At 38.5% G+C, this 18466-nt stretch overlaps 1 protein-coding gene across 1 annotated transcript in view; it reads right to left on the bottom strand.

Moving 5' to 3' along the window:
• The window catches only part of rbfox3a (RNA binding fox-1 homolog 3a), a 1019729-nt gene that overhangs the window by 344625 nt on the left and 656638 nt on the right, over positions 1 to 18466 (bottom strand). Inside the window, exon 5 of the mRNA XM_055223823.1 lies at positions 14902 to 15011. Within this exon, the coding sequence (XP_055079798.1) occupies positions 14902 to 15011 (110 nt within the window). The remainder of the gene's footprint in view (positions 1 to 14901; positions 15012 to 18466) is intronic.

Consider the following 18466-nt stretch of genomic DNA (forward strand, 5'->3'; position numbering starts at 1 on the left):
CCATACACTTTCACTAGAATTATTTGGATAATTTCAGCCCCCGAACTGGCAACCTCTACTGAACTAAAGGTAAAAGGTAAAAGGACCTGTTAACTTCAAACCTACCACTTCATGACATCACAAGGTGGAACAGACCATTTTGAGCGTTGGAGATATAGACAGACTAATAATAAAAGTGTTACTCAAACATGTGTGAATGAAACAAAACACAACTCCAGGTCTGTTTTTGAGGGGGTAACAACGTTGTAACATGTTTTAAAGTTCACAAGAGTCACTTTTGTGTAATACAAGACCTTTAAAGTACAGGACATTAGTACAGTACAGTATATCAACTACTTTTACAACAGCAGCCATTACTATTGCCATAACTTGTATTGTATCAACAAGTACTTTTATTACTTTTTAAGCACTCTCTGTTAAGAACTTTAACTATGAATTAGCCAACTCAACACGCATCTGCCTCATTCCAACTGGGCCCAGAGGACTTCACCGCCGCCTGACACTCGCGTAATTAGCCCAAAATAAATCTCCAAACCTGAATACCTCCCCTGTTTCACCGTCATCTCTCAAACCCGCGGCATATGGTTCACAGATATGTTGATTTGGGCTGGGAGGTGCTTTGCTCATCACCGCCGCTACCCGCTGCTAACCGGGACACTTGGCTGCAATAAACGCCCCGCTCAAATGCCTGCGCTATGCTAAATATGCTAAACAATAATGCTAGCGTACCTATGGGCCCGCAGCATTCATTTAGCAGACGCGGGCTACACACTGCGCGCTTGTTAGCCTGTGGACAGCGGACTGGACTCCTGCAGACAGCGCCTCCCGTTTTGATTACTCGGAGCACGTTAAGAGCAAATCACACTGTTTCGGTTTCCACAAATATTATGATAGGGCCATTAATGAGTTTAAAGGTCGTTAGCTGGAGACTGATGCACAATTAGACGATAAATCATCTTCTAATGTTTGCAGCATGAAGGAGACGAGCTGTGGGCAGAGAGCAGGCATAAATTAGGCTCGCGAAGCACAACGATGGGATTGAGTATAGAGAAATTAAAAATAGGGTTTGGTTGGATATAAAGAGTCTAAAAGAATGCACGAATTAAGTCAAACCGTGAGGGAAAGTCGGGCTGTAAGAGGAATCGCAATCGAGTCAGGACTGGCAAATCGCAACTTGAATGGACGTAATTAGCAAATGACAAAGGCTGTACTATAATTTAATCCAGAAACAATGAAAGCCTGTTCTATTCTCGATAAAAATTTGCTAATCCTGTGCTTTAGATTTGTACAAGCATATTCTGAAATGCAATTCTAGTTTGTTGTTGTTGTTGTTCATATTTCAGTCTTTTAGTCAATACTTCTGGATGTACTTAACCTGTGAGCTTCAACAAAATGCTCTTATTAAAACATAAATCACAAATCTAACTGTAATCACAACAAAAGTGTGAATTCACAGCAAGAAGAACATTAAATCAGATTAAAAGTTCCTTTTAGGCCAAAGTGGAACGTAATTAAGTAAAATGAGTAAAGTATTTTTCACATTTTACTTTTTCTGTACTTAAGTCAGTTTTACAGTGGATACTTTTTACTTTTACTTCACTACATTTGAGAGCAGTTATCTGTACTTTCTGAAGTGGCCTGAAAAGTAAAAGTATTTTTATTATTGTTTGAGACCTACTGAAAATGCTGAGGGTTTATTTTTAACACATTCATACTTTGAGCTAATAAAAATATACAAATAAAAACAGGTAGAAAAATTCAATTCAGTTGTTTCTGTTGAACAAAATGTTTGTCAAAATCAGTTATTTGAAGATTTATAGGACCTCAAAATATACATAAAATACATACTTTTTACTCTTTAATTACATTTTTAAACAGGTTTTTTTTTTTTCTTTTCTTTTTTTTTTTTTGCACCAGTATCTGCACTTTTACTTAAGTAACAAAAGTGAGTACTTCTTCCTCCAGTAGAACAATAATAATAATAATAATAATAATAATACAACTTTTGAAGGTCACTAGGTATTCTTGGAAAGTTCTGTACAACTTCATGACACTATTTGGATATTAACATCATTTGGGCAACTATATATGGTACAGAGAAAGGACCAGAGGTGGATGAAGTACTCCGTTTTGTTACTTAAGTAAAAGTACCAATACCAGGACAAAGAAAACAAAACAAACTCAAGTAAAAGCAAAAGTACCCAATTTAAAATATACTTAAACAATACAAAGTAAAAGTATTTCGCACAGATTTTGAATTCTTATACAGCTTCAAACTTAGTGATTTTGATAAAGATTTGAGCTGGATTTTATTCTTTTCTTTTTTTTTTCTAGCTGCTTTTATTTGTTTAGTTTGTATTTTTTGCTAGCTCAAATAATGAACATGTTAAAAATAAACCCCTTGACCTTTTCAGCAGTTCTCAAATTGTTATTAAAATTTTTTTTTACTTTTCAGTCCTGTTCAAAAATGCAGTGGAGGAAAAAGTACAGATACCTTCTCTCAATTGTAGTGAAGTAAATGTAAAAATTATCCTCTTAAGTAACGTACAGATACCTACAATTTGTACAGTACCTTACAAATTGTCCTTTGTTACATCGCACCACTGCAGTTAATAAATGGTGATGAGTGAATATTTGGTTAGGCGGTTTCTGAGGTTCAAACTGCCAGTCCGCACGAGGCCTAGAGGAAGACCAAGGATATTTATGGGCGTAGTTAAACTGCACATGACATTGGCCTGTGTGTGGGACCCTGCATAGAAGCCTGTAGATGAAGGCAGATGATTCACCATAGTATTTCCTCTTTACTAAATTGCCTCCACCGCGCCTTAACAAATGAAGGAGCATCGCCATGTGTTGATGTTGCCTTGACAGCCAATGTAAATCTGAATAAGCTAAACAGGCAAAAGTGGGAAGCGCTAGTCACATCCGCCGCATGTTTAGCCTTGAAACCACTAATGCTCTGCTTCCTCACCGTGGAAGACATCATTAAACATCATTTGTAAGCATACATTACTCTATATGCTGCAAATCGGCCATCTGCTACATCGCCGCGGAAACGATAAATCCAAGCGTGCGGCTAAAGCACAGAAGATCGCTAACAGGGAGCTATGCTAGTCTGTATGTTGTGTTAATAATGCATTGTTTACATGTTGGAGGAGGAGGGAGCCAGCGCAGGCCCAGGGCTGTTGTGCGGTAATTAGCCCGAGTGTCGTGCTGCTAAGACACAAGGCCACGCCCCCTCGTCGCAGCGGGAATCGAACTGGCGCGCTTGCCCGGAGGGGGTGATCCGCGGAGGTCCAGTGGCACGGATGCGAGCGTAGATACGGGAGGAGGCGGATTTCGGCGTTACGTGCAGCGTGCGGAGGCCCCAAGGGTTTCGGCGAGAACAAAAGACGAGAGTGGCGTTCACCTGTTTTGTCAGACACCAGGCTTGGAGCGAACGGAGGGATCAGTTACACTCATTTCAACGCGCTTCAAAAGATGGAGAGGGAGCGGAGGGTTTTTCAAATAAAACGGGAAGAAAGTTAATCATGGGAGAAGTCTGCGTAATCCCTCAGTCGTCCAGGTCTGATCCAGAGTAAAACCAAAGTTAAATCTGTCAACTGGACAAAACGTTGTAGGAGTGAAGACGTTTCGCTGCTCATCAAGGGAGAACCAATTGTTTAGTCCGATATTAAAGTAATAACTCTGTATAATTATGAACATTTTAGTAAGTATTTCTTTAGTTTATACTTAAAGGTGATACGTAATGCTGATTTGATTCATGCATGTTTGAATAATCCTGTGTTGTCCTGTATTTTCCAGACTTGTGTTCTCCTAAAATATCTTTTATCACCTGCCCCCCATCTCCATACACCGCTTGATTGCAATTATGTAAAAATAAAAAAAAAATAAAAAATCTGACACCGGGTCATACGAGGTTTGAAAATGCTGCATACGCATTTTTCACCTATACAAAAAAGTGAATGAGAATTTGCTACTTGCTATGATGAAATGCCACTATGAAGAGGTTGGGCCTATCAGTTCTGCAGTTTTGAGCAGGAAGTCAATGAAACCTTATTAAGCCATTTTAGATCAATACTGAAGTTTACAGTGAACAAAATGTGACAGGCTACAGTTTAATACAAAATACTTGAAAGGATTTATTTATTTAAAGTCTCATATTGCACAAAATTGACTCTTGTCAGCTTAAAGCCATGTTAGAATTATGTAAAGTCATCAAAAACATACCTGGAGTTGTGTTTTGTTTCATTTGCACACGTTTGAGTCACGTTTTATTCGTCGCTCTACATCTCGAAAACTCAATATTCTCCGTGAATAAAGTGGTAGTTTTCTAGTTAACACCTACTTTTTACTTTGTTTAGTAGAGAGCTCAGCCTAAATATGCAAGGTTTGTGTGTTGAACAAGTGAATGAAACAAAACACAACTCAAAGAAAGTTGTCCCATTACGCAATTATATTTGATCACTGTATTAATAATCGTGAATAATTACAAAATCGTTATGTTTCTTCTCACAATAATCTTCCAGGAAATGGCGCACGCAATATCCCTACAATATTTGCACTTGAAAGTTGAGCTGTTAAAAACAATATCGTTAAAACTAGTGGCGGTTTGGAAGTTGGCAATAAAAATGTTTTCTTTGATTGAAACTGAGATTGGTAGAATTAGGAATCCATCATTTGGACAGCCAATGGTATATGTTTAGAAGATAAAGTTTATAGGCGGTCTGGAGGGATATTGAAGGAAGCTGAGGTTAGAGTTGCTTTTAACACGCGGCCTAGAGGAGGACCAATGACCAGATTTATGATGGCAGTAAAAAAAGACATGAAGTTCACCGGTTTGAGAGCAAAGGATGCAGAGGAGAAGAGCTTATTTTCTTTCTGGTGTAGTAGAAACCTGGCTGTACCCTTTGGCCCGATACGTTCGATAAAGCTCCCACAATGGCCGCCTCTCCTCCATTTTGTGTCCGGGCGCCTGCAGACGGTTGATAAGAGCTGATAACCTCCCTGACATCGCTCAAACCTCGCGGGGGTCATTACGGTCCCAGGAGGCGGAGCGTAACAACATGCAAAAAGACAAAGGACGGTCCCTTAACCCCGACACGAGACCTCAGATACTTCTAACAGGGGAATAAGGCAGGGTCAACGACGGACACGGGTCTTTTTAGTGGTATGATCAAGGGTTTCGGAGGATTTTATTTGATGTAGTTAAAGACGCACGGTGTAACTTTACCAGTGGACCGTCTGCCACCTTTTCGTGTCTGTGGCGTCAATCCTGGTAAATAGTAACATTTTTATACAGCTTTTTTTTTTGCATTTTCAAGTCCTTTACATCGCTTATACACCAACAGAGGGGGCAAGTGAGGTGAGTGTCTTGCACAAGGACACAAGGACAACAGCTTTCATCCGTCCCACCTGGAATTGCACCGTCAAACAATGGGTCAGTAGATCTAACCGCTCAATCAACGATGTTTATGTCGAGAGCGGGATTCGAACCACTAACCTCAGATCAGTGAACAAACACCCTACAAACTCAGCTACTTTTGCCCCTATTATTCACCTCGATATCGACTGTCCAAGAATATTCGAATATTCCACAGTATTGCATTAAAGTTGCAAAAGAACCATCAGGTCAATTTACATTTACAAGTCAGATCCAGGGAGAAGCAACCCTGCCGTGCTCACTCACAAGAACAATGATCATTTTTAGCAGTTTTGTTATTATTATTTTATGATTAAATCGCTAATTGACTGAATGCAAGATATGAGTTAATGCCATATTGCGGAACACTCCAGGTAAAACAATATTAGAAAGTACAGGTACCTGCTCTCCGATGCAGTGAAGTAAAAGTAAAACGTATCCACTTTAAAATGTGCTTAAGTAAAGTACGGATATCTTAAATTTGTACTTCATAACATCCTAACAGTTTTTTTTTTGTTTTTTTTTATTAATTATAAAAACCTTTGAACTCACTGTGTTACTACAATAATCTGCTTTTTAACCATGTTCGTTTTAGCTTCCCCTCATCTGTAGTGAACATTATTATCTATAGAATACTGTGATGTCATCCAAAACCCAGCATTAAGTTTGGTCCATTGCTTCTCTTTTACTTTCAAAATCCTTGTCAAGAAAACAGTTTCTATTTTTGAAAGATCAATTGAAAAAGAAATTGGGCACACGCTCAGAAATATCATTGGTGTTTTCTATATGCTCCGCTCAATGTTATTTCAAGCCCTAAGCACCATGAGAGTTTTGGGGCCTCCAGAATTCAAATGAAACTTTGATGCTTTTCGAAGGCTGAACCCCAAAACACAGAACCTCCAATAGTCAATTAAATAGTCAATGTCACTAATTATTCATAATGTTTGTGAGCAGAGCATTTCAAAACAACCTTACAGACGTTAGCCATAAGGTATGTAACAGTATGTAGGAGTCAACAGCTTTTACTTTTATTAAACAAACGGGTTGGCTGGGGTAACTGCTATGAGCCAAAACAACATAAGGTTCAAGGGCAGAAAGAGCTAGCAGCCACCCAGAAGCCATATTGGAAATATTTAAGATAGAAATAAAGTTTACTCAGACAACTTTTGCCAAGTCAGTTGAGTTAAAAGATATCTGGGCTACTTGTTGAAGCTTTTAACAATGTAGATCTGGTAGTACCTATTCATCTGGCCTTCTGATAATTTATTTTAATCCATTATTCAGATTCAGGCCAAGGTTTAGTTTGTTTTCATACCTGACAGCTTGGACTGCTCACGAGTGCGCTTTCTCAGAGTGGTCATGTGGTGTTACTGTGACGTATCTGGGCAGCTGATTTTAACAGGTTTTAACACTGCCATCGAACCAGCAGAGGCGGGACAACGGCGCCATCTGCAGTCTGACTTCTTCAGGACAGTATTCCAGGTGTGTGAGAGTAAAAAGTCCCCCTCGTCCTGGTTTAAAGTCTCTGTCACAGCAACATAACGTGACCACTCTGAGGAAGAGCGTTAGTGAGCAGTCCAAACTCTCAAGCGGGAAAACAAACTAAACCTTGGGCCGAAAAAAATCTATTAATCTATTAAGTCTATTTAAAAAAAAGTATATCTGGTGCCTCGCATGTACATGTCATGTTATAGTCCACAAACACTCCTCTTTCATACAACTTGAGCTGACCCATTAATTTATACCTAATTCCTTCCAGTTGCTTCACTCCAGTAAACAAGTAGTAGTTTATATATACAGTTGTCCCTCACTATATCGCAGTTCACCTTTTGCTGCCTCGTTGTTTTGCGGATATTTTTTGTGCAATTTTGTTTTTTTTTTTTTTTTTTTTTTTTTTTTTTTTTTTTACAGTATATGAACATGCATTGTGTTCTGCGTCCTGATTGGCTGAGGGACTGTAGACCATTGTCCATCAGTCTCCTCCGTGCCGTGTCTCCTGTGCAGTACATAAAGCTTTCAGACAAATTTACATAAATGTTGGATCACAGTGTGACTCTGAAGTGCTGTATGTTTGTAACTTTTCACCTCGACAAAACCCACAATCGATGAAACTTTCTGCACCGACAAAGACGCCTACGAAGGTTTGAACTGTTTAAACGAGAGAGAAATGTGAGAAAATGTTAATGCCTGTGTGAGAAAAGTGTATAAAGTGTGTGGTGAGGGGTTTTACAGCTGCAAAACATAAAAAATAAAGCTGACTACTTCAAAGATTTCGCCTATTGTGGATTATTTTTCGAACGTAACCCCTGCGATAAACGAGGGACCACTGTATACAAAACAATACCCTATCCTTACAGTGTTATTTATCTGTGCGATACAATATACAGACTATTTTTTTTATGGTTGGTCTAACAGTTTGTCCCAACAGGGGCTCCGAAAACATCACAAACGATCATTTAAATCTGTCAACTGGATGAAAGTTTAAGTAAGCGTGAATGCATTTCGACACTCATCCAAGAGGCTTCTTCAGTTCTGACAGGGTTCTATAAGGGAGGAGCTAACCACACTAAAACTAACACCCCAATCAAGTGAAATACACAAAGGCGTGAACTGTCAGCTGAGACATATTTTCAGTGTAGTTAGCTCCTCCCTTCAGACAGATATAAGGCAGCGACTTACAGAACCCCGTCAGAACTGAAGAAGCCTCTTGGATAAGAAGTGAAACTAAAAAACATTTGTCCTTTTACCAGTTGTGGAACGTAACAGCAGTAAAGTTAAGTAAGTTTTAGGTATATGCACTGAAAGTAGATTTTGCAGTGGATGTTTTTTACTTTTACTTCACTACATGTATCTGTATTTTCAACTTCTGCTGAAACACATAAGGAGTTTATTAAGATATACAAATAAAAACAGCTATTAAAAAATGTATTCAACTAAAAAATCTTCATCAAAATCACTAAATTTGAATTTAAATTTTTAGCGCTTTATATGATCTCAAAATATGCGCAAAATACTTTTACTCTTTACACTTTAAGTAAATTTTCAAACGTCTACTTTAGTACTTTTACTTTTTCATTTTTTCATGTGATACTTTTACTTTTACTTGAGTATTTTTGGCTCCAATATCTGTACTTTCACCCAAGTAACAAAACAGAGTACTTCTTCCATTATGGCCTGTTGACAAAACAGCAACAATTTTCCTTTAAGATGAAACGCACTGGGATAACTGAGGGATTACAGAGACAAGCTGCAAAAATCTAAACTAGACATAAAAAAAACTCATTTGCAAGTCACTCTTTAATCTCCGGTTTAGCATGTTAGCTTTAGCATGTTTGGATGTAAACACAGGGCCCTCCTCATCTTCAGACCGCGCTACTGTACCCAGCCCAATCTCTGTGCATTATTGATCATACAGTTTTGTGCGGCTGCTGTTTCTCTTCAAAGCTCCATCTCCTCCATCGCGCTCCGTTTGATGTCTTTATCTTTCTGAGCGCGTGTGGTGCCGTCTCTCTTCACAGTGATATCCAGCTCGCGTCGTATCTCCCATTTAAAACAATCCCATACGTGACGTGGGCAGAGGAGGGGTGGTACTCAGTTACACTTACTCGAGAAATTGTACTTTAGCAGCAGCATACTCGCAGTTACTTGTACTTACATCATACTTTTATTGAAGTTACTCTTTCTTGAGGAAACGTTTGATTGCTCCACCCACTGTGAGTAAGCCTACGAGTGACGAAAGCTTCACGTTGACAGTATGAAGTGATTTGAACGTTTGTGATTCTCGTACCGCTCGTTCAGAAGTGATCTAGTTTTCCTTCTCAGATTGTTCCGATCCGTTCCGATTACATTAACTTTAAATAATAAATCAGATGTTACGTCCTGACTTTTTAAATTACTTCAGTAGTACTTTTAAACACACTTTTTTCCTCGTACTTGAGTAATTGTTGGACCACTGCTTTGTACTTCTAATTGAGTACTATTATTTTGAAGTAACGTTACCCTTACTGCTCCCGTACCCCCTCTTCATACGAGACAGTTAAAGCCGTACTGAACCTCATGACGCTCCATGTCGACTCCGTTTGACATTAATTGATAATCAAACAAGCCTCGGCATTACGCATTTATGAGATCAGCCGAATTATCTGTTTAATGTAACCCAATTATACGCCGCTCTCGTGAACCAATCAGACGTAATTCGCCGCCCGTAGATGACAGCGGCCATGACACTTTTAATCAATAGGAAATATCAATGGAAACTTGCCTCAGCTAATTGAAGCTACACTAAGGAATGTCCAAGGATGAAAAGAAAACAAACACGCGCAAATGGACTGGCCTGATATGACCGGGACCTGAGTTAGCGTAATGTGAAAGGATGCAAGAATTTTGTCTGAGAAAACTGAGATGCTGTGGAAGAGGGAAAGAAAAAAAAAACAATCCCTGTTGGTATTTAAAACAGCAGGGTTAGGTTTAAATGTTGGTTGATCATTTTCAAGATAATTTAAGTTGTTTTGTTACATTTATGCAGGGGCGGTGCAGCCTATAAGCAGACTAGGCAGCTGCTTAGGGCCCTGAGGACAGCAGGGGCCCCCCAAGAGCCCATACATTGAAAATAATATAATATATAAAGTTTGACTGGAAACAGGGCTTGTGTGTTTACAGCAGCCTAAATATCCCTCTAAAACAATTACATTTGTTTATATCTATAGTAGCAAAATATCTGCTGCTGCTTACGTTTGTTTTTCAGCCTGGCAGCGGTGAGGACGGCTAAGTGTTTACACCGGTGTAAGGACCCGACATAATGTAAATTTAAGCCCATTGTTGTCAACTGGAACACATTAAAATCCACCAGAAACAAAGAGAAAATGTCTAGATTTTTTTTTTTACATCTTGACCCACCCTAATATGTTTGTGTTCTGTTCTTGTGACTACGGTAGTTGTGACATTTTGGATGTTTTCAGTCGGATGTGGGTCATATAAATACAAATACAACTGGTCAAATGTGAATCACCAATAGCTCAGATAGGAGGCATCTGCTGCCAGGGGCCCCAGATACAAATTCAGCTTAGGGCCCCCTGAATGCTCGGGCCGGCCCTGCATTTATGTACGCTTGAATAAATCTGTACATTGTGTTTGTTCCCCTCCAGAGTTCAAACATGTCGTGATGTCACCATGTGTTCACCTCTTTGTTTTTAAAGTTCACGACTTCACCAAACCCATTCTTATAATTTAAAGATAAGTTGCTTCATTTCCCAGTAACAAACTTTCCTGCTGAATGGTTTCCATCTACTTGCCACGATATGACGTTTAACTTGTTTATCTCCACGGAGACATGCAGGAGACACCCTCAGGCGAGAGGGGAGCCTGCTTTTTGGAGACCAATAATAAATTAATGATAGTAAATAATACAATAACTTAAATGCCACATGTAGTGCACATTTCAGAACAAGCTAAATCAAAATGTAAAAGTAAAACACAAAATGAATCAGCAGAAAAAGTTTCTTCTCGACAGTGTTGTTGTTTTTTGTTTTTTTTTTGTTTTTTTTTAATGCATTTATTTTTAAATATTAGTGAATGTGTAATCGCTCAGTCGTCCACGTATGGATCCATAGTAAAGAAAAAATTCAAATCTGTCAAGTGGACAAAACGTTGTAGGAGTGAAGACGTTTTGCTGCTCATCTAAGACGCTTCTTCAGTTCTGGTCAGATTACTGGTGGACACTGCCTTATATCTGTATGAAGAGAGGAGCTACATCTATCCCAAATTTATAACCCCATCCTCAGACCAAATCAAAAGAAAGAAAACAATAGGGCTAGCCAGTATGCTAATAGGTGTGAGAGCACCCATTAAGGGCCTGAATGATTATGCTAAGTATGACTCAGGCACAGTTCTTACTTAATGTAGCTCATTAGACCTGGCCAACAAACAGAAACCGAAAACAATAGGCACGTTTCAGTGTAGTTAGCTCCTCCCTTTAGATAGATATAGGCCAGTGTCCAGCAGTAATCTGACCAGAACTGAAAATGAGCAGCAAAACATCTTCCCTCCTATGACTTTTTGTCCAGTCGTCGTTTTAAAATTTTAAAAAAGCAAATTATTCCTGGATCATAGTCAAAACATTTTAATTTGACTAACAGTGTCCAGATGACTGCCTTTCAAACCTTTTCCATCAAACTTCTGACGATTTGAATTTGAACAGTAAAGAAATACTATAATACAAAACCCCAGCATGAAAAGGAGCTTTGAGATGTCTAGTGTCTTTTTCATGGCCAGTCTTCCCTCTAACCACAGAACAAACAGCCTTCAGGCGTCTGACACGGCTCATCCCGTCTGTGTGAAGCCCTCACTGGGGACCTGCACCTGCGAAGCCCTGGTCTTCAGCTCAGACACAAAAGCCTTTTAAAATGTCTGCTCTCCGAAGATCCACTCCGAGGAACCACGCATCCCTCAACTTCAACCAACACATGTCAGAGGAGCGCAGATCAAACAGGGCCATTAGAGGAGAGAAGAGAGAGGGATGAGGAGGAGAGACAGCTGCTTTATAAGGAGCCTGTCTGACGCTTTCTCTCTGGACGGGACAAAACACGGATAAGTGAACGCCCGGGGAGTGTGGACAGAGGGATGGGGTTTAGTGCAGGGGGAAACAGGCTGGTGGTTATCACATAATTCATGAGATTGGGCCAAGAAAAGATGAAATTTTGACATGAATAGGTCCATTTCACAATTTTGGCCCAATATTTTTTACCGTCATTCAAAGGTTGTTAAAAGAAATGAAAATCGGATACTAAAACTAGCAGCAAAACTGGACTACGACTACTAAAAACGTCACATTCACTGGACAAAAATGAACCTTTTCTGAATATCTTTAGAATAATCTCGAGCTCAGAACAAGTATAAGACACATAGACTAGTATACAACCATGGATCACTATGGAACCTACTGGACGACTGACGGATAACGCTGATAGTTCTATGATTTAATGTTGAAAACGACATTCTATTGTCTAAATAAAGAGCGTTTTTAATCATCATCTTGGCGTCAGAATCTCTATTGAGTATCAAGTATATTTTTTTGTATGGCACAACTCCCACAAAACGAGATTGAGTCCATCAGAGCGAGACGAGACAAGATTTTGATTTGACTTGTAATAAATACGTTGTACAGTCCATTTCGCAATTTTAGCCCCACCATTTTTGATTTCATTTACTGTACCATTTGATTTTTTGCATCATTCTAGTTCTGTCTTTTGCAACTACAGCGAGAGATCAAATTTGCCAGCACTTAACTCCTTTTTGTCCAATCATATGTGACCTTGTGGGACATTTCGCAAGACTTTGTGGCACAAGATCATGTCCCACCCCTGATACCTAATCTTGAGCTTTTCTTTCTTTCAAAGGTCTTTTTATTAAACTGCCAAAAGGTACAATGAAGTGCACAATACTTAAAACATTTTCTTTTTTTTCTCCAATATTTAACAAAATTACCCCCCACACACACACAAAACAACAAAACTACAGGCCAGCTGCAAAATAAAGATAAAAAATAAAAAAATAAAAAAATTAATAAAATAAAAAATAAAAAATAAAAAATAAAAAATAAAAAATAAAAAATAAAAAATAAAAATAAAATAAAATAAAAACACAACCCTAAATAAGGCATACATGTGATAGTAATAAAAAAAAATAACCACAACAATCTTGAGCTTTTCTACATGCAAATATTTAGTTTAATTTTCTTCACTCGATGTCGCCTGAGCAGCCGATGCCTTCTACATTCTGGACGGCTTTGGAATCGAACCATAGAGTGTGAAAAACCTTCACCCTAACTTGAGTCGATCCAACCGCTCCCGCTAATCTGGATCACGTGTCTCTCAAACGCAAATGACTATCAAAAATTCTCATATCAGTCAGAACTAAATATATAAGACGAGATCAACTTTTTGTTACCGTTTTCTGGAGATATTAGCAGTGACAATAATGTGAAGTGGATTTTATCAAGAAGGGATGGAGTCATATTTTGATAGCAGTAAAATACATTTGGCTTTTGGAAATATTTCGATACTACAAGTAAACTACAAGCATCTGATGACTTTTTCAAACAGCACGTATCTGTAACAGTTTCGCTTGTTAGTTGTGCAGAAATCTGTGTTGTTTCTCAGTCCGGAGTGGCCAAACTGCATAAAAAAAAATCTGAAATTCATGTAATATGTTTTAGTACATAATGTTCACCCCATGAAGAGTAAAGAAAACCAATATATCTGAATGTAAAAAGTTACAAGAAAGTATTTTTTGTCTATTTGCAAAGAGAAACCAAACTCCTTCGGACACAACTATTTGAAATCCATAAACTGTTGCAAAATCTAATTGAATGAATCTACCACAGAGCACAAATCCAAAACTATGGCTTGACTGAATTTGATACACACCTAAAATATACAGATGTTAAATGAAAGAATCCAGTACAGCCTCTTCAAAACGTTTGCTCAAAATCCAGTGCATTATCAAGCAAACTGAATTCCCTTTAAAACCTATAGCCACAACCAGTAACGTGGACAGAAAGATGAAGAAGATGAAGTTTCGCAGTACCACGAGAATCCATCTGGACCGGCTCCTGCTTTCAAGATCGGGCCTCGTCCATGGTGGTTCAGACCAATCACAGCGCAGCATTGTGTGTTTTGGGTGTAGCCAAAGGTGAAGCGCATGATCAAGGTAACGTGGATGGATGTACTTCAAACTCTTAGCAAAACTACAGACAGAAGGAAGCACTTTGTGAATGTGTGTGCTTTTCTTTCAAAAGAATTTAAAGTGGAACTAAACACTACCATAAATCCACATGTTTTTACTTTCTATGTTTTTACAGCATTAGATAACTATTAATTTATTGGCAGCTTTAGTAGAACTAGGTACAATTGCAGTTTTCTGGTCAAAAATGTTTGAATCTCTGTGTGCGCTGCCTTCGGTGGCCTTTGCCCTCATTACAGTTAGGTGTTTGTAATCAGAAACACCTGGGTTAAGTGTGTACAACTTTTAGACCAATCACACTGCTCGTTTTACCCTCAAACTCCGCCTCTACTAATGTTTTTATAATCTTTCAGGTACAGCCCAGTTTTGCAGCTCTATTTGAAATGCAGTTATGGGTGGAGTTTAGTTGTTTAGTCCCACTTCAGCTAAACTTTGGTTTCTTTTCTTGTTCTACCGTTGTGACGTTTCGACCAATCAGCTTCAAATATCCTTCACAACGCTTTACCTTGACTCTATCGTTCTGAGCGTGAGCCGTTCCAGATTGATAAACGTGTAGAAACGCAGCACAATCAGTCACTAATCTTGCGTCAACCAGGTTATCCAACCAGCAGACGACCAGTACGTCTAATCAATACAACAACCGACTATCCAACACAGCCGACGGAGCCAGGAACAGAACGTTTGAAACCGGCGGAAGCTTTAGAGCAGAGTAGAAAAATCCCATGCAGTTTGGGCCTTACCAGTCTGGTGAAGAGGGGAACTCCCAAATGCCAGAGGTGCTCGTTCAGCAGGCCGCTGTACACCACGTTCCCGAAAACAGCAATGCTTCCTGACTTGCACAACGTGTTTCCTAAAGGGATGAGGAAAAAAAAACAAAAAACAGGAGAGGGTAAGGCATTTGAAAAGACGAGACGATGCAAAAGGCCAAACCAGTACAGTGGAACAGGGAGAGGCGGAAAACTGGGAAAAACAGCAAATTTAATCAAAGGAAATCATTGCACCGGAAGGGAATAATAGAGAAGGCAGCATCAATTCTTATAAATATTGATTCCTGGGTTTATTGACCTCACATGTCAGACACATACAGATAGGTGCGGGTGTGAAGGGGGTCGATGGAGGCTCGGTCGCACGGTCCATGGAGACTGGACAGAGCGAGACAGACTGCAGAGAACAAGGGAACGAAAACCAAAATATAAGGTTTTTTTATGTAGTGTGAGGTAAAATGGCTATGATCTATCTATCTATATATCTATCCATCCATCCATATCTGATTGGAATAAAAAATGTGATAATACTCTTCATCTATAACACAACATTGTAAGCTTCAACAATTATATGCATTTCTTTAGGATATTTCCAGATTTTGAGATTTAAGATGAGATTTTGACATTCCACCTCACAGTTTTGGCAACACCATTTTTTATTTACTATATTTATTTATGTTTTTGCATCGTTGTAGCTCACGATTTTGGAACTACAGCATCTCAAGAGATAAAACTCACCATAAAGAGTCAGTCCATAACGTCTCATCCATCCCCAAAAAATGTCATTATGCTATAGATTACATTGCTAAGTTAAAGGGTCACTATGTAATTTTCTGGCGGAGAATCTGCCACGTGCTTTTGTGTGGCGTTGGATTTACAGTTGTTCTTTAATGCCTTAAAAAACATCTATTATTGCTCTCCATAGATCTTACGTGTTATTGGCTTGGTTGCATTACAGGCTTGTTTCCATGGAGATAGATAGATTCAATGAAAAAAATAAAAATAAATACATATGGTCACAAGCACGTGGCAGACGCTCCACCAGGAAATTACATAGAGACCCTTAAACGTAGCAAAGTAATCAGCAACATAATGTACTTAAGTATACATTTTAGGTGGAAACTTTTTACTTTTACTTCACTACATTTAAGAGCAAGTATCTGTACTTTCTACTCCACTACATTGTTTAACTGGACTGAAAAAGTAAAGTCAATATTTATTACTGTTTGAAATTTGCTGAAAAGGTTGAGGGTTTATTTTTTTATAAACTTCCTTATTTAAAAAAAATTATTTAAAATGTAAACTTACAAATAAAACCAGCCAGAAAAACAAAACAAAAACTAATTGCACCAAATTCAGCACAAAATCACCTTATTATAGATCTCAAAATCTGTGCAAAATACTCTTTAAGTCAATTTTAAAACTGGTACTTTAATTCTTTAACTTAAGTAGATTTTTTCATGTGATACTTTTACTTTTTTTCTATCTGTACTTTTACTTAAGTAACAAAACTGAGTACTTCTTCTACCACTGCCTCCGTACTATCCGACATGTTTAGCCCTTATTGTCACTGATTTACCACGACGCAATAATAACCCTAAAGACTTGTACTTATGTGGAAGTACATTTAAACAATAAACAGCAAAATTACATGTTTTATAGCTAGTTATTTACTGAAAAACATGCTACTTTACAAGCCGAATCGACACTGTACAAGACCTCCACGCACCCAGGGTCCTTCTGAGATTTTATTATGTCCTCATTCAAACCTTATTCCCATTCCCATCATGCATTTCTGCGCCGAAGCCCCTCTAAAGCTCCGCGGTGATTGGCTCCCGTTCACCTTTGACCTCCAGAGGTGCAGGGTCTGTCTGCACAAATATTAAACCGCGACGGAGCGGCGTGTTTTATGACTACATCTGTCACATCCACACTGATACAAGCCTCATTATTAATTTACACTATAGTCACTTCTGCTCAGTATAATAGGGCCAGAAATATGTTTAAACAAAGATATGGGGAAAAAGATGGGATGAAATGGAAGTGGTAGCATTGCAAACATGGCGGTACATAGAAACAGCATGGTAATATAAGACTATAGACATCGATCAAGCATTACATTATGACCACTGTACCGCTGTGTATAAGGTTCAGAGTGATGGCATCTCATATACAAGTGATGTATGGAGACACTGCTCTTGTTGTTGGTTGATATGACTTGAAATTTGAAACATATATTCTCATATTGAGTAGTAAATTCTGTATTATTATATTTATATAGTTGCATTTTCGCTCCAAATTGTGTTCAAGTGAAGACGGATGTCGACTTAAAGGTCCTATATGACGCAAAATTGACTCTTGTGAGGTTCAAGCCATGTCATAATGCTGTTACCTCCTCAAATTTATTATTAGTCTGTCCGTATCTCCAAAGCTCAAAACGCTCTGTTCCACCTTGTGATGTCATGTAGTGGTGGTTTTCAAATTAACAGCTCCTTTTACCTTTTGTTCAGTAGAGATTGACAACTCCAGGGCTAAGATCATCCAAATGATTATAGTGAAGGTGTGTGGAGTTTAAAAACACATTGGAGCACTTCCTGTATTACCACATGATGACATCACAAGGTGGAACAGACTGTTTGAGAGAAGAACTCAGCCTAAATATACAGGTTTTGTGTGTTAAACGTGTGTGAATGAAACAAAACACAACTCCAGGTCTGTTTGTGATGAGGAAACAACATTGGAACATAGATCAGAAGGTAGTGTGATATGTGCACTTTAAAGAACCCACATAATGCATTATTTTTGCGTGTTTTTTTGTCATTTAAACAGTCTCTAAAGTATTTTTGCTTTGGCATCTGAAGTTTTTGAAATTTTAAACAAAGTGTGAAAGCTAAGTACAATTCTACTTCTGTTACTGATGAGGGGCAGTGTTCGTTTTGCATAATCTGTCGTCAATACTGTTATTTCACTGCAATTAATTAGGCTTGAATGAATAATAGTAAGGAATACTTTCACTCACAACAAATTGCATTATACTGTTCTATCACCATGGAGACAAGCAGGTGAAGCCACCAGGTAAGACCTACGGAGAGGCTACCCTGCTCACAACGCATGTATATTTTAGAAGTAAAAACACGCAATAATAAATCCTAGATGGATATTTTTTTTAATGCTGTAACGTGGAACATCCCAGGGAAAGAAATAACATCTCCATGGAAACAAGCAGGTTATCTCTGTGGAGAGGATACCCTGTTAGAAAGAATGAAGAAGTATTTTTTTTAGCAACAAAAACGCTGGTATGAGTTTATGCAAGATAGATATTCTTGGTACTATACTGTGAAACATTCTAGGTGACGTAATAACATCTCCATGGCAACAAGCAGGTGAAACCATTGGGCAAAAAGTTACAAGTTAGCTCTGTGGAGAGGCTACCATGTTAGCAAGTATTTTCTTTAGCAACAAAAAAAAAGAAAAACACGCTGGTATGAGTATATGCAAGATAGATACTTTTGGCACTGTGAAACATTCTAGGTGACATAAT

This window comes from Periophthalmus magnuspinnatus, chromosome 8, assembly GCF_009829125.3.
Source record: "Periophthalmus magnuspinnatus isolate fPerMag1 chromosome 8, fPerMag1.2.pri, whole genome shotgun sequence".
In the NCBI taxonomy this organism is placed as follows: domain Eukaryota; kingdom Metazoa; phylum Chordata; class Actinopteri; order Gobiiformes; family Gobiidae; genus Periophthalmus; species Periophthalmus magnuspinnatus.